Source organism: Artemia sp. Qi Xiang Cuo, chromosome 5 (genome assembly GCF_049724085.1).
Source record: "Artemia sp. Qi Xiang Cuo chromosome 5, ASM4972408v1, whole genome shotgun sequence".
Lineage (NCBI taxonomy): Eukaryota > Metazoa > Arthropoda > Branchiopoda > Anostraca > Artemiidae > Artemia > Artemia sp. Qi Xiang Cuo.
Genome location: NC_142798.1, coordinates 2,717,897 through 2,743,751, shown reverse-complemented (window position 1 = coordinate 2,743,751; position 25,855 = coordinate 2,717,897). Strand labels below are relative to the sequence as shown.

Genomic DNA, 25,855 nt, shown 5'->3' with positions numbered 1-25,855 from the left:
GACAAGAGTGAATTCACACTCTACTGTAGAAAATGTGAGCCTGACATTGCAGTACATCAGGATCAGTACACTATGAATTCAGATAATCTACCTGTGCTAGTTGTTGTCGACAAATACCTAGTAGTGGATGAAATCTAAAGAGTAGAAAAGTCGTTTTATCATGTATATAATTTTTTTTTTATTAATAAACAATTTCACATACATCTCTGGAACATTTTATTCTTAGGGCACTAAAATCAATATTAAATACACTTGTAAGTATTTTATCCACTAGAAAGTCGTTAAATTGAGGTAAGTCAACGTAGATGTTGAGAAACTGCTTATAGGTGTAGCCACGACATCTGAACATGAAAAAGAGTAGTGCATGAAAGCCACATGTCTTAGTCGTTAAATCCTGTACTCTCCTTTGATTTTGAATACTGGTTTTCCCACTGCTTTCAATAAATTTGCTGATTTATGTAATGTAAAATTTATACAATAGGACAAGATTATCAAAAAATTCAATATTCTTCGCTGTTTGAAAGATACATAGCCAATGGCCAGTCTTCAAAGTCGATGGACTTCTATTAACAATGATTAGGGTATTGTTAACACTTGTAATTTTTTCAATGAAGTCCGAAAGTATGCAATAGGACTTGTACTGGGACATGTATGGATCCATACTAAATGCATTGATTATTTGGTTTGTTTTCATGGTGCAAGGTCTAGTAGAACACTGCCGTCGGGTGTGATTTCCCAATAGGTTTCAAATTGACTCAGTGATATTAGTGTGATACTCTCAGCCAGAGCATTGGCAAATGTACACTCTACACGTACATTCCATGTTCGTACTATGGTTATATCTTTCATGCCTGACAAATCCAAAACAAAAACCCCATGATTTTTTGAAAACATTGAATCGGTTGTTCCATTTTCAAATAGTTGAGAGTCATGATCGAGGGATTGCATGGTCAACTCGTACAGAGTTCTATAGGATTTTTTGTCAAATGATAGAGTGTACAGTGGATTACCATTCACTTTGCACACAAGGCTAGATAGACCGAAAAAATTAAAATCATGGGGATATTCAGTCCAGGATCCAACGGCACTGCAACTCTTCACAAAGGCCAAAGCTAATTTTGATGGGATTTCTCCATTGATAAATTATGAATAGCTATAGCTAAGAGAACCGCTGGTAATGTGACGTTGATTGGTGATTGTATGGGGGACAAGAAGTTTAATATTGCTACCATTGGCTCTTAGCTTTTCCACTGCCAATGCAACAGAGCTCATAACTTGTTGTTTTCGGACGTGGAGAATTGCCGATGTGATAATAACATTTGCATCGGGTGCTGCAGGAAGTGTTTTTCTCACAATAAAATTCGATGGGGCCATCTGCAACTGTATGTCAATCTTGACATTGGGGGGTAGCCATTGGGATATATTGAATATCTCATGATTTAATTTTCCAACTAGATGATACTCCTGGGTGACTGCTGTAGTCAACTCACCGTCAGTATCAACACCTGTTCAATATTCATAGCCCAATGATTGTCCTCTCATCTCCTTGTACGCCTTTGGCGTCATCATCATAAATTGTATCTAGCTTGCATAGTTGGATAAATTATTGCTAGTGCTCCCCAATGTTCCATTAATAAATACATTAATTTGTTTGAATAGGGTGTGTAGAATACATTTTTCATAGGAGAGACCATCGCCGTCATTTGGATTTGTATTATCCGTCCTTTTCTTAACTGCCAAATTTGACTAAGTAAATGTTGGTGATGAATCAGTGAAATAAACGTCTTGGGAAAATATCTGTAAGAATCGAGTGTCTAACCTGTGGTGGTAGCGATGACATTGTTCGTTGCAGCCATCCATGACACTAAAATTAAAAGTTTCGGCATTGACTAAATTCAATGAGGAAGAGATTGATTGATATGATTCCTTGTGGGGGAGATAAGTAATCTTAAGAGAAGACCTCGTTCTTTGATCTAACAATATTTTTCTTGTTATTCTTCTTCTGCTGCTGCTGCTGCGTATTGGCGTGCGGTGTTTTATTTCTCAAAGTACTTGTTGATGTTCTTTGCTTCCTACCTGGGGGGAGACTGATGAGTGAATGACGCGAACGCATCCTTTTCAATCCCTCCCCATTTTGTCGAGATTTTAATTGCTTACCAACGGCTCTTGCTGAAGATCTAATATTTTCCTTAATACTCTCCTTGAAATTCTTGCCCGACCCCCAGTCCTGTAGTGTGGAGGCAGCAAAATTTGATGCAGCAGTTACAAGATATTTTCTGGCCAGGGGTAGTGCAGAACAAAATAGCCTAGCACACCAGCTACCAAGACCATAGCCAGACATTTTAGTACGCCCCTTGTAGTAGGCCAATCCATTGCCTATTTGACGTGGACTCAAAGCACCAACATAACAGTCAATATCGGGACAGACAAATGGAGTTCTTCTATTGTTCATTGTTTAGGTTATTGTACCGTCGTTGTCGTTGACCATGGGTCGAAAATGAGATGTAATCACTGCTAAGCCGTTTGAAATTTCTATTGGATAACCTAATTAAGTTCTTAGTGTTAACTGACAGAGTTCCAAATAGGAAGTGTTTACGGGAATATACTGAAGATGCTTTATATTGTAGTGGTGAACATGTTCTTGATTGGTTTTTCGTTCAAGAACTCGTAGGAGGGAACATTTGAATTACCAACCCGAGATGTTTCCACAAATGAAGCGTAGAGAAATATACTAGTGTCCGTTGAGAAGCTTTGTTCATAGTCTTCAGATATAACTAGGTCACGACATTTGACATTATCTGTACTACTCAACCGGTTTTTAAAACCAATAACCGCACTAAAATTCTCATTGAGTACATTTAGTTCGCTCTCAATAGGAGTTGAGACATAAATAAGCCTTTTTTCATATGATTAAATTAAATTGAAAACGCCTTTTTTTAGAATTGCAATTTTGTTGTTGATAACTCGAAACAGTTCATGCATGGTATTGTATTCCCTGTAGGGGATGTTAGCAATAGGGTACTAATTAGAGTCAAAAGTTGCCATTGCACCTTCATCACCGAATTCAAACGGTCGTATTTTTATTTCATATTTACGATCCTTTCTCAGGATGTCATAGTTATTTTTGATAATACAGTAGACAAGAGCCATTTCATACGTGCTGTCAAATTTGACGGCGGGGGAGAGTTTTGTCCAAAAATCACTTGTCGTATTCGAGTCGTTGTAGAGAGGATCGTAAATGTTGGATATTAATGTTACATAGAAATCAGTGGGCATTGTCAATATCTTCAACACCGATCCAAGAATAAAAATCAGAGTTGTATCCTAGCCACCGAACAAGTAACTGTTTCTTACCCCCGCGAGAACGTGTCTTTAATATCTTTTCAATTTGATAGATTTCACAGGCATTTTTAACTTTTTGCAATTCATAGTCATAAAAGCCGCCGAGAATCTCTCCATCTTTGGTATCACGCAGGCGATAAGTTATGGGTGTAGTGTCTAGGATTTTTGCCACTTTAAAAAGTTCAGTGGACCACAAGTAATTTCCCTTTTCTAAAACATTAGTTGTTCTATTAATTCGAACCGTATCACCAACATTGAATTTATTTTTCTTCTTCTTCTTGACTTTTGATTCATTGGAATATTGTTTAAGAAAGATGTCAGTTTTACTATGATCCGAATCATAAACATCCATTGGTGTAGAGCTGGACAATGTTTGATGAGGTCGTTGATTATAAATCAACATGATTTTATCTAGATCTTGAATAAAAGACGATGTATTTTTTCATGTATAATATCTTCAAATCAAAAGCCGAATAGTTCTTATCAATCGTTCGGCCAATGCAGCCTTTATAGGACTGTGCGTATGATAGAGCAGTGTACTATACTTCTCTAGTACTTTTGCAACATGAGGATTAACAAATTCACTACCGCGATCCGTTTGAATTTTTTTATATGAATCCTGTTGGAGAATACTTTCAATGACCTGAGCAACTTCAACACCTCTCTTTGATCGCAATGGAATTGCATATGCATAGCGACTAAAAACACTGAGTGCAGGTAGAATATACTTGTACGGTGTATTGTGACGTCTTTGAAGCTCATCTAGAGTCAGGAGATCTGCTTGCATTATATCCAATGGGTAAAAGGCTTTAGTTTTTCGATATTGATTGGCACGAAGTCTATGATTTCTATGCAGAGTGTAACTTGTTTCATTTTGTAGATAGTCTTGTAAAATTTTTGTGCGAACACCCGTGACTTTGGAAAGAGTTGTGGGGGAACTTACACTCCCCGCCTCGCCAATATTATCATAAGCACCTTTCAGAACTTCAGCCATTTTGAACGAAAACACGTTGTGTAACGCCCGCTAACCTTTTGTATACTGGCTGCTGCTGCTGCTGGTATTGGGGACGCTGACTTGATACGTCTTTACTTTTGTCTAGCTATCAGTGGTGTGCTAGTATTTTCCAAAATTGATTTAAAATCTTCTTCTTCAAGTTCATATTTCAATGTTGATGATGATGATGATGATGATGCACGTTAATTTAGATTTTTTAGAATTTGTTTATTGCCAATAAGATTTTTGGGGAAGTTTAATTTATTTATAAAGTTGTATATAAGAGTGTCAAATGATAATAGTCCTTTACGATTTGTAACAATGTCATACATTAAATCAAGTAGATTATAGCTCTTGCCCTGAATTTTAATCCTTTTACCATTGCTCTCAACTTGAATTTGATCACTTTCCAAGAGATAGATTAGGAGTCGTTTTATTTGTTCAAAATATTAGTTGGGGATTATATTTAAAAATTTAAAAAAAAATTAAATAAAATACTACATATTTAATTGTGTTCCAGCAGCAGCAGCAGCAGCAGACTCTTGAGAAGATGATTCTTTTTTGGGATCAGCAGCAGCAGCAGCAGCAGTAGGCTTTGATCGATAGTGTTTGTCCACTTGGCGAAGTGCATCTTGAAGTAAAATCAGTTTTTTATCATCAACAATAGTTTAATTGTCGAGAACTTTACTCAGATTCTCCTCAAAGTGTTCGACGGGTGAGAGAGCGAGTTCTATTGGAGTCTATTTATAGGATTTGGCCATTCTCTAGAGAAAACTGTTTACAAGTCCTGCAATTATTGGCAGTAACAGTGTGAAAAAGATACCACCTGACTGAAGAAGTCGTTTCCGTTTAAAATTATTTGCTTTATTTTTATAGGCCAATGTACGTAAAATGGACCGATGTTGCTTTGCCTGTTTCTTAAGTACTTCTGGTAGTTGAAAATTACCCTCGGTCAAATTTAAACAAAGTTCAGATATTAGATTAATGAAATCAGTGTCAATACCGTGTTTGAGTATTGCTTTTCTAAGCGGAGGTTTTGAAGTGCTTAGAACTGAAAACAAATGTCTATTTTCATGTAGTCTCTTCAGTGTCATGATAGTGACTAATAGGTCTTTTTAGTGTTCACCGGGAGATATACTGTAATTCCATTGTCGAAAATATCTGTGACTACACGTAGATCATCGGGTGTATTTTGATTAAGATCCAGCAGGATATAACCGTGGGGTTTATTAGTTGCCTGATTGTATGCTGAGAGCAGAAATTTAGGGGCACCTGGATAGATTTGTTTATTGAGGGTTATTAGCGAGCTAGAATCACGAACAACTCTGTAGATGATATAGTAGGTACAGTTCAAAGCAAGTGTTCGCATACATTTGCTCTGATGAAAGAGATTGTTTAGAACCAGAGTAACGGAAATCTGTTCATGATGAGAGCGAACAGTGAACAATTGCAGCATTTGCTGAGACCTTTGTTCAATAGATTCAGCCAGATCGTCAATGATCAGCCAAGAGTTTGGCTCAATAATGTTGAAAACATCAAGTCCCTGTATGAACTGTATCTGCATCGATCCCATGGTGGTGGCAGCAATTGATTTTATTTTATTGTATGACTCCTGCCAAATACTATAGCAATAGTATATTTTTTTCGGCTTTTCCGCAAACATTTTATCAAAATTTTTTATTATTTTAGTTAAGAGTGTTGTTTTGCCCAACATTGAGGGCCCACAAAAAAACGATCTAAACGGTGTTTTGAATTGATATATCGTCCGGTCAACAGTTCACCTTGCAAACTAACTGGAGACCCTATTTTTCTAATGGATAAAAAATTTTTTTCCCTACTACTACTACTATGCTATTCAAGAAGAAAAAGACGAAGACAAAAGACAAAGAAAAATATTTTTTTCTTTTATTATATCACAATAAAAAAAAAGTAACAAAACATTGAAAAAAAAAAAAAATACACTTTTTCAAATTTATTTATAAAAAAAAATACAAACAACATGTAAAGTGGTATAAAAACATAGAAAAAAAACACTTTTTTTTTTGTTTATTTATAGATTGAAAAAAAAACATTAAATTGATAGAGAGAACTTGAAAAAATACACTTTTTTTTTTTAAATTTATTTATAATAAAAAAAAATACAACACCAACATTTACATAGGTACAGAGAGAGAGAAAAAACACATTTTTTTTTTTTTTTGTTTATAGAGAAAAAAAAACATTAAATTAGAGATGGCACTTGAAAAAAAAAAAAATCTGCTCTAAGTCCAAAAAAAAAAAAAAAGATAACTTTGGTGACGGTGCGCCCCCCGCGCTGGCGACGGCCGCCCCCCCCCCCGGGCCGCGAGGCCCCCCCCCCCAAAGGCCGCGAGGCCCCCCCCCCCCAAAGGTTTTTAGGAAATTAGTTACAGGCCTTTATTTTAACCGAGACTTTCACGGTGGGCCGTACATTCGATCCGGTCGGTAGTTAAATAGTGTCCAAGGGGGAGGGTGGTCACACCCTCTTGACAAACATAGATCTTGTCGGAAATGGTACTCATGGCTATTTTTTCTACATTTACAGTATAGTTCCTGTAGTTCAATGAACGAATTGCCAACAATTTTGCTCGTGGAATTGTATTTTGAACAATACAATTCCTATAAATGTTCATGTCGAAATTCTTTTCGACATAGCGCGTGGGTACTCCTTTGCAACGTTTCTTGATTTCTTCGTCGTATGTCTGTATAAAGTACACCTTCTGACCTACAAACATACCATGGGAAATCAAGTCGCTACCTGTTTCAGATTTAAAAAATAAAAGTTGATTTGGCGCCCAACGTTTTACTAGCTCATGGTAAAGATCACCACTCCAATTGGGGTAGTCCATTTGTGAACTGATAATTTCACCGTGCACCAAATCATCAATTAGAGTTGGTGTTTTTACTTTGAGCAGTAGAGAATCCGTGTCACTGTAGCAGACCTCTACTTGCTCCTTTTCAGGCCACCGTACCCTAGCAACATTGTAGTAGAATTCTAACATGAGCTTTTTTGAGATCTCCAAGATAGCACTGCCTGCAGCAATATTTTTATTCAAGACAATGTGTCTTTTTTTCATATTCAAAAGTACCATGACCGGGCCAATGATTGTACAGGACGGGTAATTGGGATCGGCAATAATTCGTGCCCAGTGTTCGGGATCGGTCACAACGTCACAACGATTCCTATTGCGAACACTCTCACATATTTTGCCGAAAGCCGAATTTAAAATGAGTTTATAAATTTCTTTTTCAGCTTTCGTCTGTGCTGCAGAACGTTTGCCGACAAAAGTGTCAACAAACTTTTCAGATAGGGTTTTTGACTAAACTCGAGTGCTCGGTGAACATTTGTGACGTTTAAACCATTGTTACACATAAATTTTAACGCTAAATGGTGTACAACTATGTTTTTTTTCGGCAGAAGGTCAGCAATAAGTTTTTGTTTTGAAGGTGCCCAATGCAATCCGTCCACCTCGACTAAACGCCTATTGCGAGGACTCAAAGAGTCCTTAGTCACATGTCTATTGATAAACGGTAAAACAAAATCATTTATTGAATCGTGAAGCTCTACTGGTATCTCTCCATCAATTTCAAAAAACCATCCAACCGGTTCATTCTCCTCAACACTGTCGTCGCCAATGTTGGGGAACTGGGGAGCTTGAGGGTCATTGAGCCATTTATAGTCACCGCAAGGTAGTGCATAATGGGACATGGCTGAGGGGTAGAGAGAATTCATATCGAGGAAAACTGCATTTGATTCTGTCCCTGTCTTCTCCCCCGCTGGATTAGTTTCCAAGTTACGGGCCCCATGAAAAACAAAACCCCCCCTCATTGACCTCTCGATGAACAGATGCTGATCAATGTCAGTGATTAGCCCAATTTTTTCCCCACTAATTTTCAGGATGAGGTCCATCACTATATGAGGCGAAGAATAATAATAACCCAAATCAAGATTAAACTCCTCATAGATTTTATACGTATTTTTACACATAATTTCTAACAAAGTTAACACGTCACTCGACAAATACAGCTTGCAGTATTCAAATCCATTTTTACACCCCCCCTCTGCCCAAACTTTTTTAGCAAAACTGTATTCCTCGGGGGTGCAACTACGATCATGAAGACTGTCGTATTATTATTCAATTGGAGGAATAGCCTCCTCGGCGAATCTCGACATGGAACAATAATAATCATAAGGATAGATGCCCTTGACCGTTAACAAATCATATACATCATTTGGAAATTGTTAATTGAGAAGGGGGAAAGCATTCCTGCTGTCATCGTTTTCTGCACTTGAATTAATTTGCTCAATGATTTGGGGAAAAAACTGTATAAATCTAAAAAGCGAATTTTATTCGTGTACTCAACACCGGCTTCAACAAATTTCCACATAAATTCCAAAACAATCAACTTTTCCGCGGATATAGGTATGATTTTCTACGTAAAGCTGTCTATCACCCATGCATCATCATCCACTGTTCAATTTATTTGAAGATGTGCCAATGCATGTAGCACAAACTTCAGATCGTAGTTAGAGTTATGTATAAAAACCGGTAGAAAAAGTTGTTGTTTAATTTTTAAATTACACGAATTGTGAGCCCACCCCCGAAAGTTACTTTTTCCCGTTGAAGTGGGGTCAATAAGGTGATTGTGGTCCTGCACGGCGTCTTTTGGGGCAAGGACACTCCTACAAACCCAGCAAATTGTTCCCTTTTCCAACGCCAGTTGCTCTTTATCCGACAATGTCATCGGATAATTGGTATGACGTAATCGTGAAATTGCTCTGTTTGCCGTTTTGATTAAAGAAACCAAGAACTTTTCCATACTGCCCTCCTCGTACATAGTTAAAAAAACTCTTCCACGTGAGGGGTAGTGTTTACGTCGCGAAGTGAATGTGCATAGGAAAACGCAACTAGTTTTTGTTCCTTGAATATATGTGGCCTTGACGGGTCTGATACCTCAACCAGTCTAGTTTCACAATCCAAAGACACTTTATCAGATTGCAGAAGAGAATTTTGAAAATTTTTAAATTGTAAAATGTCTTTGCCTTCTACCGGCAGTTCTATTATTTGATTTCCATGAATTTTGCAATGCCCCATGTGATCTGAAAACGTTCGCTCAGATCTAAATGGGGAAAGGCACATGGGGCAATAGAAACGTTCTCCTTTCTGAACGCCTTGACAGAGGATTCGACTTATCGCTGTAACGGGAAAAAATGACCATAAGAATTTACCTCTTTGGGAGGCTGATAAATAACCCATACCAAATTTTTTAAATTGTCCACTCTCGGTGTCCTCACCGAATACAAAATCCCTGTTTTATTTGGTTTTTTCCCCCCCTCTCCACAGTCAATGTCATCGTGGAGTCCCCCCAACGCCCCCCCCCCCTTGTACTATTGTGTCTCATAGATGCTTATCTCGTTTAAGGACACCGGATATTTTCCCTCCAAACAATAAAAATTTACTTTAGGGAAATTTTTTCCACCGTTGCGAGCAAGTTCGTAAAGATTTTTCATTGTTGAATCATTTTTTAATGTCTTATGGGCTGCTGCTGAAAATGCGTACTTAAAGCATTGCAGTCCTGTGTCAAAATTGAAACCCTGAACTCCTTTGGTAGTCGACAAATCTGGGTGGCATTTTATTTTGTTGAGCACCCTCCGCACCTCTTAAACTAAAGTTTTTTTTAAATCTACCGAGATTCAGATCCATGCATTCAATGTATAAAATTGTGGACCCACTTCCCCTCACATTAAATGTATCCAAAGTTGAATTTAGTTTATTCACCCAGTTGAAAAAGTTGTCTTCAAATTCGTTTAGACCTGGGTAGAAAGTCTGGTTAGCTGTCGAAAAATGAAAATAAAAAATGTCCCCGGATGCCCCCTTTTGTCGGTAAACTTTTTGGTTCACTGATGCTTTAATTCCCCCTTGACCTCCCCATTTCTGGATCTGAATATCAATAAGTGCTCGAATTCTGTCGATATAGCTATGGAGATTTTTCACGGGGTCAGTTAAAATAATGCCAGCGTTTTCCTCGGGAAGGCTAAAATCTACCTTGTATGTTTGCAAATGACCTAGAGCAGATTCGAACAGATAAAAATCAGGCAATTCCGGGGACGTAGCACTGTTTTCATGTCCTGACCCTGTTTGTTCAATCACATTGGGTGGATGTGACATGAGATCCCCTAGTACATATTCTAAGGTGTTTTGGGACAATTGGTCGAGCCAGCCGGTATTGTCCTCTGATGTAGTTTTATTATGAGAACTCGGTTCAAATTTACATGTTGCATCATCATCTAAATATTCATGCATTAAATAATCTGCCCCGTTTGAGTGTGCAGGAATCTCAACATCACAATTTAAGTCCTCAAGGCTGGTCAATTCACCAAAAACAACATTAAGGAATCCCTCATATCACTTCATATTATCTAGAACCAGTGTAGGTTCATCCCTGAACTCTTCTGGTGGTGACAGAATTGGTTCTTTAAGTATACTTCCATCATCACTCAATTGTGTCGCTGGTAGTGCTATATTTTTAATCTGTAGAAAAAAAAAGTTTTATTTTTTATGTAAAATAATCATTATTTTTTTTATAGTTAATAAACTTTTGTCAATTTCTCATAGTCATTGTCCCACCACCTGAACAATTAAAAGAAGAAGAAAAAAAAGTTACATTGCCTTATGTCATTCATAATGTCAACTGAACATGTTAAAAAAAAATATTTTTTTTTTGTCGGGAAAATGTAGTCCTATTCTTATTAGAAGGGTAAGTTCGAACAAGAGAATGATAGAAAAAATTAATGGTTTTATTCCAAATTTTTTTTTTTTAAATAAAAAACGCAAAATATGAGTCCAATTCGATTCTTTGAGCCTCTTCATTATAACTGTTAATGAAATTTGACCATTGTTCGACTGACGCAGTATGCTGTACGAACACTTGCTCCTAGGCTTCAGTTAAAGGAAACGAACTCCATATGTCTGCGGTTGGTGGTGTTGTTGTTACTTTCTCAATAATCCGTATTTTCCTCTGTGTGTTGCCAACGGATTTTTTCGACCTGGGCTAAATAAATACTTGTAAGAGAGAAGAACTTTTTTCTCCGTCCATATCAACAATTAAAATGTTGGATGGTCCTTTTTAGAGCCCCCCCCCCCCCTTATTTTTTAAGTAAAAATTTAAGTTTTTTTAAATTTTAAGTTTTTAAAAAGCTATGCGCCTGAGAAAATTTTGTCTTATTTTTGAAAATAGAGATAGAAAAAAAAATTATGTATATACTTAAAAATTCTGACTGGACTTCTATATCTGAACTCCTTTGTAATACTTGAGGGGGGTTTGCCATGGAGCCAACGCGGGAGTCAGAGGGCTCTGTCACTATAAGTTGGGTGCTCGATGCACGATCCTGATCGTGTGTAACTTTTCTAGCGAATTTGATAGCAGACGCTCTTGTGGCCTGTATTAATGAAGGTTCGCCATATCTCACTTTCGTCTCAGAAGAGTGATTATTGCATGTCTCTTCTTCCTTTAAAAAAAAAGACAAAAAAATTTAGCAGGTATCAAAAATGTATTTTTGGGTTTTTGGAAAATAATTCATTTTATATTAGAAATATAAAGTATTGTAAAAAAAAAACATCTTGATTTCAAAATAATGGGTTTTTTGATTGTGGGATGGAGGGCCTTTTCTACCCTGCTCCTCCCTCCCCCCCCAAACTCTCACACTCTTTGTAACACGCAAGCTTTTCATTCAAAGCAAAAAAATACATCATGTTAGGAAAAAGCTTTATTTCTGAATGATAATGAACTGTTTTTCAAAACAATTAAAACTTGTAAACATACCTATGATGGATAGATTTTATTTACATAATAGAAAAAAAAGCGTAATCTTTAGTGTAAAGAGCGAATTCTTATGATTTCACATATATCAGTTTCATCAAGTTTAACTATAGCGGTAAAAAATTACGCACCTGAGAAAAATTCGCCTTGTTTTCGAAAAAGGGGGGAAAACGCCCTCTAAAACTCATAGAACTTTAATGAAAATCACATCATCAGAGAACCCTACTATAGAAGTTAAAAGCTCCTATCTGGAGTCCCAGTCGAACGGAAATTAATAGTTCTAATGTCCTTTTTAAGTAACCCCAAAAAAAAATGGAGGGCAACTAGGCCCCCCTCCCCCGCTAATTTTTTTCCCAAAGTCATCTGCTGTGACATCGGAATTAGACAAACCCCTTTTATAGCAAGCGCCTTTTTAATTTAACCCCCCCCCCCCCAAACTCTCCCACTAGTTGTAAAACGCAAGCTTTTCCTTCAAAGCAGAAAATTAAAACATGTGATGACAAACCGTTATTTGTTTATTATAAATAACTGTTTTTCAAAACAATTAAAACTTGTAAACATACCTATGATGGATAGATTTTATTTACATAATAGAAAAAAAGCGTAAACTTTAGCGTAAAGAGCGAATCCTTATGATTTCAAATATATCAGTTTCATCAAGTTTAGCTATAGCAGTCAAAAGTTACGCGCCTGAGAAAAATTTGCCTTGTTTTCGAAAAAAGGGGGGAAACATCCTCTAAAACTCGTAGAACTTTAATGAAAATCACATCATCAGAGAACCCTACTATAGAAGTTAAAAGCTCCTATCTGGAGTCTCATTCGAACGGAAATTAAAAGTTTTAATGTCCTTTTTAAGTAACCCAAAAAAAAATGGAGGGCATCTAGGCCCCCCTCCCCCACTAATTTTTTCCCCAAGTCATCCGCCGTGACCTCGGACTTAGACAAACCCCGTTTATAGCACGAGCCGGTGACCTTTATCCCCCCCCCAAAACTCTCACACTCGTTGTAACACGCAAGCTTTTCATTCAAAGCAGAAAAATACATCATGTTATGAAAAAGCTTTATTTCTGAATGATAATGAACAGTTTTTCAAAACAATTAAAACTTGTAAACATACCAATGATAGATAGATTTTATTTACATAATTGAAAAAAAGCGTAAACTTTAGCGTAAAGAGCGAATACTTATGATTTCAAATATATCAGTTTCATCAAGTTTAGCTATAGCGGTCAAAAGTTACGCGCCTGAGAAAAATTTGACTTGTTTTCGAAAAAAGGGGGAAAACATCCTCTAAAACTCATATAACTTTAAAGAAAATCACATCATCAGAGAACCCTACTATAGAAGTTAAAAGCTCTTATCTGGAGTCCCATTCGAACGGAAATTAAAAGTTCTAATGTCCTTTTTAAGTAACCCCCCAAAAAAAATGGAGGGCATCTAGGCCCCCCCTCCCACACTAATTTTTTCCCAAAGTCATCCGCCGTGACATCGGAATTAGACAAACCCCGTTTATAGCAAGAGCCTGTGAAATTTAACCCCCCCCCCAAAAAAAAAACTCTCACACACTTTGTAACACGCAAGCTTTTCATTCAAAGCAGAAAAATACATCATGTTAGGAAAAGCTTTATTTCTGAATGATAAAGAACTTTTTCAAAACATTAAAACTTGTAAACATACCTATGATTGATATATTGTATTTACATAATAGAAAAAAAAGCGTTATTTGACTTTTATATTTACTTCATTCGTAATTGTCTTAATAGTTTTTTGTTTGGTAGGGGAGGGGGGCTTTCCATCAGAAATGATAATTGAAGAGTAAAATGATTTTCTTTATTTTTTTGGGGGGGGGAATAAAAGAATGAAAATTTTAATCACATTTAAAATATACAAATCCATTGTTTTCAAAAGTTAAAAATATATGGTGTACTATAAACAATGTATTAATGCGTAATTAAAATTGTTATGCAGTTTTGTTAAATTATATGGAGTTTTTTTTTAAATTAAGTAAATTTTATAATTAAAAGTTTTTTTTTTTTTTTTTTTAGAAAACCGTATAAAACATTTTTTTTATTTTAAAAAACGTCAAACTTTCAAAAATCGACTGACAAACAGAGAAACAATGGAATAATAAAAAAAAAACATGTATATTCCTTGAAAGAGTGTGATGACCTGTTTACCTACTAGAAGAACCTGTTTGGTACATAGTCTGGTAGAAATGGAACCTTGGTATATACTGTCATCCCAAATCTAAAAGGCTGTTATATGCTATTGAAGATACCGCGAGGGAGTTAAAATCAGAGTCAACGCAAAGCATGGCAGGGACATGTTTGCTGTCAAAATGGTGGAAAATAATTTAAGGCTCATATGAGAGGATAAATAATTATATTTAATAGTTCTAATCCAACATCAAATTTTAGGGGGGTGGACTAGTCAAAACAAAAATAAATAGCTCTGAATCAAAAGTCAGCAGCTCCACTGACAATTAACATTTGACATTTAAACATGTATTCGCCTATCAGCTATTAAAAATTACCGCTGCACGGCACGGTCTCAACGGCCAGCCTGATCACAGATGAACTCACAACTTCAAAACCTATAGTTTCCATCTGTTACTCTTTTTGTTCAAATTTTTGGCAAAAATGCGAATTTTTAAGTCTACATTTATGAATTTGGTTTGTAGACTATCCTCTTGATCAGTCTTGGGGGTGAAGCTCTACCTTAAACTATATTAAGTTTCTGGAAGGTATCTAACTAACATATCTTTGAAGTTGCAGTGAGACGTGGAAACAAGTCTCTTAGCAATTGTTTTACAAGGCGTAACCCAAAATAGAAGGTTGTCTTCAAATTCAACGGTACAAATTATAAATATTTGAACTTCATTTGCAGCATTTGAACTTCATTTTTTTTTAATTGAAATCAGTAGAAAAATGTTGCTGTCCTTTAAACACTTGAATGCAATGTTGACTATGAAAAGCAGATGTCGAGCAGGTGTCTGTTTGGGAACATGGGCATGATTCTCTAAACAATTTTTGGTGCATTTAGAGACTTTTGATTCAAATATTCAATTTACGTTAGAGGTGGAATTTTCAGGAAAGCTCCCTTTTTTAGATGTTTTAATTCTAAAGAAAGTTACCTATCTTGAATTTGTTATCTATAAGAAATCCATCCACAATGATTGTTATCAGCATTTCTCGTCAATACAACCTCCTTCAGTGAAAATAGGCGTGGTTGTCTCTCTAGTCAACTAAATTAAATTATGTTAAAGATAACCTATTTTGTAGTGTTTGCCGCATTAAACTTATTAAGAATAATTTGTTATCTATAATAATCTATTATAGATGATAGATTAAAAAATGTATAACAGGAGAATAATGAACATATTCTTCCTCTTTACTTATTCCTGCTAGTGAAAACAAAACTTTTACCATTTTACCATATATTCAGAGACTCAGCGACAAACTTGGAAAATTTTTAAAGGAACATAGTTTTCTTCATATTTCTTTCAAAAATAAACTAAAGGTCGAGCGTTTTTCAATTCTGAGAAAATTAAAACTGACCCTATCGTTGATAATGGTGTTTACAAAGTCCCGTGTTCTTTTGGGCAGAACCTGTCAACAACTGAGGGGAAAACCTGCATTAAAAGAAGCTTTTAATAGATAAATATGTAAAATCCCCGAACAAATACGTTTTGAACATCCAATTTATTTAGTTGTTTTTGACGAGGCAATTTTTATTTCCATTGTAAATGTTTTACCACAATCTTAAAGGGAAATAAATTGAAATTAAGAAATACATAAATAGATACCTTGCTTTAAATAGAGATATAGGAGATATTCCTATAGCCCCCATATAAAGTAACTTAATTCTAAGAGAATCAAATAATATTTTCATTTCAACCAAGATCATCTTAACATATTAAAAAAACCAGGTCAGTAGGAAAGCTTAACTAGTCACTAAGAAGAGGATTATTGCCAGGTCTAATTTGTGAATAGTCTTTTATTCTGGCTTGGTTTTTTTATTGTTTGATTCTGAGTTTCTTCTGCTCTTGTACAGTTAACTACAAAACGTTTGTTTTTTGCTTTTTGTTTTGTTTTTGGTGCACTGATGAAGGCTTGGTGGAGATCCTTGCCTAAATATCTGTTTTTGTCTTTTCACTTCTTTGTGTTCGCTGGCTGAAAATTCACCCTCATTTTCCTGTTTAGTTTTTCTTTATAGTTTATCTTTTTTTCTTCGAATATTTATTTTCTTCTAATATTATTCTTTTATATATAGTTTATCTATTTTCTTCTAATATTATTCTAATATGTATAGTTTATCTTTTTTCTTCTAATATTTATTTTCTTCTAATATTATTCTAATATATATAGCTTATCTTTTTTCTTTTCTTCTAATAATAAATATTTATGTTATATTATTATTTGATGTATATTTCACTTTTTGTACTTTTTGCTGTTAATTATTTGTGTTTGAGATCTTGTTTTGAAAAGTCTCTTTTTGGTTTTGTCATTGAAAGAAAAACTGCCCTAGAGATTTTGAAAATACAGTTTGCTCTTGAAAGTCTGATCTAGCTTAGCTCCACACTAACCGCGAAAGCCAGGCGAGTTTTAATTTGCGTCACGACTTAAGCCAATATAATTGATGAATTTCATTCAAATTGGCTTGACTTGGCTAAAACGAAGTTTGAATTTGAGGCCTCTGAATTGACGCATTTAACGTTGGAACGTATTCGGTGACGGTTTAAGCAGGAATACAATCACTTAATACCTATTCACTTATAGCATATTATGGAAACTGGCTGCTTTTATGAATTCATACTCGGTGTTCCGTTGGTAGTCCGTTTCACTGTCGGCTCGTGGGAATTTTATGCAGGGTTGAGAAAAATTTCACCTATATTCAAATTCTATGAGACAATCGCTATATATCTAAGGGTTTTTTCAAACTATTTTTAGGCGAAGTCTTTAGCAAAGCAGCTTACACAGAGAAAATATACGCTAGTCATGAGGAAATTCCGAATATAATAGTTTTCTGATTTTAATAAATTTGTACAAATTATCTGGGTTGTAAACTTTTCTTTCTTTTGTGAGGATTTACTTGTGAATTCAATTTTGTTGGAATTGAATTTATTGAATTGGTAAAGCTGTTTTTTTTATTAAAGCTGTTTTTTAATTATTCCATATATTTTCGATGTAATTCACCGATTTGTCTGGTCTTTTAAAGTTTTTTTTTAATGTCTGAAATGATGACCTTTTTCTCAAAACTTAAAAATTTTCCTGAAAAGAAAAATGCTCGAGAGACCCAAAACGAAGAGAAATTTAAAGGAATATTCACGTCCAACTTTAACGAACTGAATTAACACAAAAAAGTACGCATAGCGCCCCCCCCCCCCCGGGCCTACTAAAGGCACGTTGGTTGCACTTTACAGAAAACTAAAAATGTTTGTATGTTTCAGGATTTTCAACCCATGCAGATTTTTATTTCAGTAGTTATCTTACTCAATTGACAGTTGTAAGTAATCATAAAGTAGCCAATTTGAGTAGCAATTAAAAGTTACTGTGGCTTTTACGTGACGAAAGAGATCAGGCCACAACCATGTGCAATTTTTTGCAACAAAACAACAATTTTGTGCCAAACAAGGTCAAAATCCAATGATTGGGAATTCTGATAAAGCTAATAAATCAAAGTTTTACATCATAGTTCGACGCACAAATGCTATTAATTGAAACAAAATAATAAGCACAAATATAATTATTTCTATTAAATGGAAATAATGTCAAGTTTAAAAAAAAAATTACCATTGAAAAGCAGTGTGTTTAAATCAAATTTTATAAACTTTGTGCTCATATGCACTTCAAAATAGATTTTTAAATAAAAAAAAAATTCAATTTCACAACTTTTACTTTCTTAGTAAATACTCCAAAATATCGCAAAAAGTTATAACCAGATGATTTGCAAAAATTTATTAAAATCAACGACCTATATCTTTGATTTTTTTTTTTTCATTTTCTTGTCTTATGAGATTGCTGAATCAGCTCGTGATTCACTCATGCATTTCTTCAGCACAAACTACTTCATTAAACTCTTTTCTAGAACAAAATTAAGAATTTCAATTCTTTTATGGAATTTCAAACATTTTTTACTTTTCTTTTAGCCCTTTATGTCCAGAGTCTGTTTCCACGAAACTCCCACGAGCCACAAATAGAACGAAGGACACCAATATAATTCCCCCCGACACCATAAATTTCTATCTTACACTATCAATATATGACATATTAAGCGAATTTGTTTTCCCCTAGCCCGTCATCGAATCCGGCAGAAGGATAATAGGATGTGAAGGATGTGAATTAACGCCGAATCCGGCGTTAAGTCACAACTTGACTCGAAGCTTGTCTACCACTGAAAACCTGTTTGAGTAGAGTTTAGCTGTAATTAATAAACTTCATCAGTTAAAATAGACTTTGGTCATTAAGAAAATTGGAATTTTTATGTAATTCTCAAATTTCTTCAATCTCACAGTTCTTCATTGTTTCAGTATGTTTCACTTTTTGAGTCGAAACATTTTCTTGAGACACTTTGCTCAGAGTAGCAGGTGAAGGCTGTAGGTCTGAAGCTCCTTAAGCACCACGAGAACTGTTTGTGCTACATGAAAAGGTTTTCGAATATTTTTTTCTTCAAAAAAAAAAAAATCAGTTTTTTGTGCCCTCTGTTGGAAGAAAACGTACAATATAGATTAATTTATATTTTATGGCTAATGGAATAATTTAAGAGATGTTTGCCGTCTCGGTGGATAGCTAAAGGTTTCTAGCGCATGTGGACATTTACATTGACATTTTCCATCAAATTGAGGAGCTAACAATTCAGAACGGATGCAATAAGCTATAATCAGCTTTTTTTTTAGCCTATTTTTTTTTAGGGATCCCCACTAAGCAGAGCTGATCTTCGTGCAGTGAATGTGAATTTATGTGATATGTGTGTCATCTTGTCCGCAAAAGTGCCTAGCAATGACGACCCCACCCTAGCTGATAAAGAAGCCATCTTAGCGTCCTTAAATATAAAAGCTATGACCTTTGATGATACTATTGGGGTGCTAAGCCAGCGTAAGTAGATTTAAATTAGGTATTTCCAATTTGAGCTGTATACACCCTTGTGGGCTTAAGAAAGGATGTGTGAGGGTAAAACACACACACACACACACACACACACACACACACACGTCTTTTATCAGCTTTGAAATATATATACACACGTATACACACACACACACACACACACACACACACACACACACACACACACACACACACACACACACACACACACACACACACACACACACACACACACACACACACACACACACACACACACACACACACACACACACACACACACACACACACACACACACACACACACACACACACACACACACACACACACACACACACACACACACACACACACACACACACACACACACACACACACACACACACACACACACACACACACACACACACACACACACACACACACACACACACACACACACACACACACACACACACACACACACACACACACACACACACACACACACACACACACACACACACACACACACACACACACACACACACACACACACACACACACACACACACACACACACACACACACACACACACACACACACACACACACACACACACACACACACACACACACACACACACACACACACACACACACACACACACACACACACACACACACACACACACACACACACACACACACACACACACACACACACACACACACACACACACACACACACACACACACACACACACACACACACACACACACACACACACACACACACACACACACACACACACACACACACACACACACACACACACACACACACACACACACACACACACACACACACACACACACACACACACACACACACACACACACACACACACACACACACACACACACACACACACACACACACACACACACACACACACACACACACACACACACACACACACACACACACACACACACACACACACACACACACACACACACACACACACACACACACACACACACACACACACACACACACACACACACACACACACACACACACACACACACACACACACACACACACACACACACACACACACACACACACACACACACACACACACACACACACACACACACACACACACACACACACACACACACACACACACACACACACACACACACACACACACACACACACACACACACACACACACACACACACACACACACACACACACACACACACACACACACACACACACACACACACACACACACACACACACACACACACACACACACACACACACACACACACACACACACACACACACACACACACACACACACACACACACACACACACACACACACACACACACACACACACACACACACACACACACACACACACACACACACACACACACACACACACACACACACACACACACACACACACACACACACACACACACACACACACACACACACACACACACACACACACACACACACACACACACACACACACACACACACACACACACACACACACACACACACACACACACACACACACACACACACACACACACACACACACACACACACACACACACACACACACACACACACACACACACACACACACACACACACACACACACACACACACACACACACACACACACACACACACACACACACACACACACACACACACACACACACACACACACACACACACACACACACACACACACACACACACACACACACACACACACACACACACACACACACACACACACACACACACACACACACACACACACACACACACACACACACACACACACACACACACACACACACACACACACACACACACACACACACACACACACACACACACACACACACACACACACACACACACACACACACACACACACACACACACACACACACACACACACACACACACACACACACACACACACACACACACACACACACACACACACACACACACACACACACACACACACACACACACACACACACACACACACACACACACACACACACACACACACACACACACACACACACACACACACACACACACACACACACACACACACACACACACACACACACACACACACACACACACACACACACACACACACACACACACACACACACACACACACACACACACACACACACACACACACACACACACACACACACACACACACACACACACACACACACACACACACACACACACACACACACACACACACACACACACACACACACACACACACACACACACACACACACACACACACACACACACACACACACACACACACACACACACACACACACACACACACACACACACACACACACACACACACACACACACACACACACACACACACACACACACACACACACACACACACACACACACACACACACACACACACACACACACACACACACACACACACACACACACACACACACACACACACACACACATATATATATATATATATATATATATATATATATATATATATATATATATATATATATATATATATATATATATATATATATATATATATATATATATATATATATATATATATATATATATATATATATATATATATATATATATATATATATATATATATATATATATATATATATATATATATATATATATATATATATATATATATATATATATATATATATATATATATATATATATATATATATATATATATATATATATATATATATATATATATATATATATATATATATTTATATATCTGAAACTCTTAGAAAGAGAGTTTCTGGTAAATCAAAAGAATTAGTTTTTTTTGGTAATTCTGAATACATAAAATTCATTAAGTTTGAAGTTACCCACCAAAAGGTACGGGCGTAAGAATGTTTGCCTGGTATTTGAAAAAGAGGGAAAAGAGCCAGAAGTTGCCTCATAGAATTAAGAACGCAAGAGAATCTTATTTCCAAGGAGGTTTCAAGCTCCTATCTACGGAAATGTGGGACATTACATGTCTTTCAAGCAGGAAGATCACAAATGTGTCCTTTTTTTCCAAAGGGATGATTTTACAAAATCAATAGTCCTATAAAATTGGGAAAATACTCATTTGAATATGCCACAGAAAAGTGGCGTTTTCTGCCATTCTGTTGCACAAAATGACAATTTTATCCCAAAGAGGGCCAATTTGCTAGCGATCGAATATTCTGAAATAGCCAATTGCTTCAGGATTGTAAAAGACGGAATTTTGAACTTCCCTATTTCAGAGGCAGTAATGGCGCACTGTGGCGCATTCAGTGCTAAGGAGCAATGTAGTTCCGACGAAGTAGACAGTTAGTATACATATACATATTTACTATAAAGTAAACTTGTAAAGTAAACATTCATAATTTACTATAAAGAAACATTGAGTTAATCAACTTAACTAAGTTGATTAACTCAATGTTTGATAGATTTTTTTGCAACAAAACAACATTTTTGTGCCAAACAGGGTCAAAATTCCAATGATTGGGAATTCTCATACAGCTAATAAATCAAAGTTTTACATCATAATTAGACGCACAAATGTTATTAATTGAAACAACAAATAAGAAGCGCAAATATAATTAATTCTATTAAATGTAGTTTATGTCAAGTTTTAAAAAAAAAATCATTGAAAAGCTGTTTGTTTAAATCAAATTTTACAGGCTTTGTGCTCATATGCACTTCAAAATAAATCTTTAAATCAACAAAAAATTAATTTCACATCTTTTGATTTGTTAGTATATACCCAAAAACATCGTGAAAAGCTTATAACCAGATGATTTGCAAAAATTTATCGAAATCAACGATCTATGTCTTTGATATTTTTCTCCATTTTCTTCTCTTATGAGATTGCTAAATCAACTCGTGATTCACTCATGCATTTCGTCAGCACAAACTACTTCAGTAGTTTGAACTAAACATAAAAAGATTACATTCGTATGCTTATCAGAGTAAAAGGTGGAGAGGTGTGGCATCTTAAGCGTCGACGGGGAAGTTTCCAAGGAGGGGGGAAGCAAGTTTTACCAGGAACATAGTTTTATCTATGTTTATGTGGAATTATTATTATTTTTTTTTTTTTAATCTATTAAAGAGTTCGGAGCAATGAACATAAAGGAAGGACGGAATCATGCTGCTTCCAAGTCAAACCCTGGATCTTTAAGCTAAAGTTTGAATCTACTGTCCCAATTCTTTAACAACAACTGCTCAAACACAAGGAATAATAATGCTGAAATAATAATTATTTTACCCCATATAACTTTAGTGTAACTTGTAAGCATTCCTTACATATGGAAAAACTTATGAACGTTTAAAGTTTTCAAGTTGCTCTTTACTTTTTTTGTCCAATAAAAGTATGTGCAGTATTAAAGCTTAAAACGATCAGAAATAATCTCATATAATAATTCAACTTAAAATTATTAATCAGTTATTAATTACTTAATATTAAGAATTAATCCACATTTCAGTTTTTTATTTGACGCCTTTTGCTACCAAAACTGCATATGGGGATCCTTTTCTTTAATAATTGTCTTCTAAGTTTGTACTAATTTCTTAAGGTAAATATGGTTGAATAAGTTTCCACTTAATCAATTAAAATTATCAGATTTAATTTCTATTATCCTTGGTGCTTCAGAGCACTTCTCTGGACCCAATTAAGGTCTATTCATCAAAAAGTCTGTGGTAACGAACTGTAAGTAAGGAGCGACCCGGCTAAATAGTAGCTAAAACTCTAAAAGACGGAATTTTGATACCAATAGATATTTCAAAAGTATTGGGGTTTTATGCTGGTTTCAAATATATAAGTTTCAGCAAGTTTAATCTTACCCATCAAAGGTTAAAACCCTAAGAAAATTTGTCTGAATTTTTTAAAAAGAGGGTAAAATACCCCCTAAAAATCATAGAATTTTAATGAAAATCACACCATCAGATTCAGCGTATCAGATAACCCTTCTGTAGAAGTTCCAAGTGCCTATCTAAAAAAATGTGAAATTTTGAATTTTCTGCCAGAAGAAAGATCAGGGATGCGGGTTTTATTTGTTTGTTGTTTTTGTTTGTTTGTTTTTCCCAGGGTTGATCGTATCGACCCAATGGTTCTAGACCATCGTGAGAGGGCTCATTCGAACAAAAATTGAAAGTTCTAGCACTTTTTTTTAAGTGACCAAAAAAATTGGAGAGCAGCTAGGCCCCCTCCCACGCCGCCTTTTTCTCAAAATCATCCGATCACAATTTTGAGATAACCATCTTGTTCACCATAGTTGAAAAGCCGAATAACTATGCTCTTGGGGATATCATGGCCCTCCCAAAGGCCCTGGGGATAGGTCCTTATGTTACAAAATTTGCTTGTTGTTTACGTATAGTATTTGTTATTGGGAAGTATGCATACATTTTGCGGGGAGAGGGGGGTTTTCTACTGGTGAGATTTCCCTCGGAGACAATTTCCATGGCAAGGGAAGTTTCCAGGGGGTGAATTTATCAGGAGAAATTTTACACTGGGGGAATTTGTCAGAATTACTTTACGAAATTCTTTTTATGTCTTGTTTTCTCTTTGCTGACTCAACTTTGTGCGTAGAGATTCTAAGGACAATTATCCGGAATAAGTTATCACATAAACAGAACTATCTAGAGCTTAAATCCTTGGGGAGAAGGGATTTTTCCGTAGAGCAGGAGTCCGATATCAAGGCATTATTTAAAAAAAACAGAAACTAAATAAAAAAACAAGTTTTTTCAACTGGAAGTAAGGAACAACTTTAAATTTTAAAACGAACAGAAATTATTATGTTTATGAGGGGGTTACTCCTCCACAACACCTTGCTCTTTGCGCTAAAGTTTGAATTCTGTCCCAATCTCTTAAGAACGACTTCTGAAACACTATGTTCATTTAATTAGAACAATAAGAAGCTTTTTTTTAAGTACTGAAAACTTTTAGTGTAAAGAGCGAGGTGTTGTGGAGTAGCAGCCCCCTCATATACGTAATAATTTCAGTTCGTTCAAGTTTTAATGTTGCTCCTTACTTTCAGTTGAAAAAACTTAGTTTTTTTTTATTTCATGCGTGAAAGGCACAATGATCGAAACTGCAAGTTTTCAGGGCAGTGCGATATTTTTTTTTTCATTGTTGAACCATGAAGATAAACTAATTACTTGAGTTCGACAATACTTTTCGTCCCTCAAAATTCGAACATTAAAAATATATTGGTTCCTATAGCCAACTGCACCTTAAAAAGGAAAATCATACTGTCTTAAGCTGTTTGGTATTATGTTTTTTGCTTATTTTTGCCAATATTTTTTCGTCCATTTTTTTTTGTTTTTTTTTTAAATTGGCAGCTACTACCGAAAATCTTATAACTACATGTAATGGTCTTTTTAATTAAAGATGTGATTCAAATATTTCCTAATTTTTATTCCAAATAACCAGCTCAAACAGTCAGATTTCACTTGCACTG

The 25,855-nt window shown here is 36.0% G+C and overlaps 1 protein-coding gene across 34 annotated transcripts in view; it reads left to right on the top strand.

Annotated features, from left to right (window-relative positions):
* Positions 1 to 25,855, top strand: part of slo (calcium-activated potassium channel slo) — a 382,388-nt gene that overhangs the window by 330,291 nt on the left and 26,242 nt on the right. For all 34 annotated transcript variants that reach the window (XM_089089291.1, XM_089089290.1, XM_089089284.1 and 31 more), the window contains one exon: positions 19,086 to 19,269. In XM_089089291.1, coding sequence (XP_088945417.1) covers positions 19,086 to 19,269 — 184 coding nt within the window. The remainder of the gene's footprint in view (positions 1 to 19,085; positions 19,270 to 25,855) is intronic.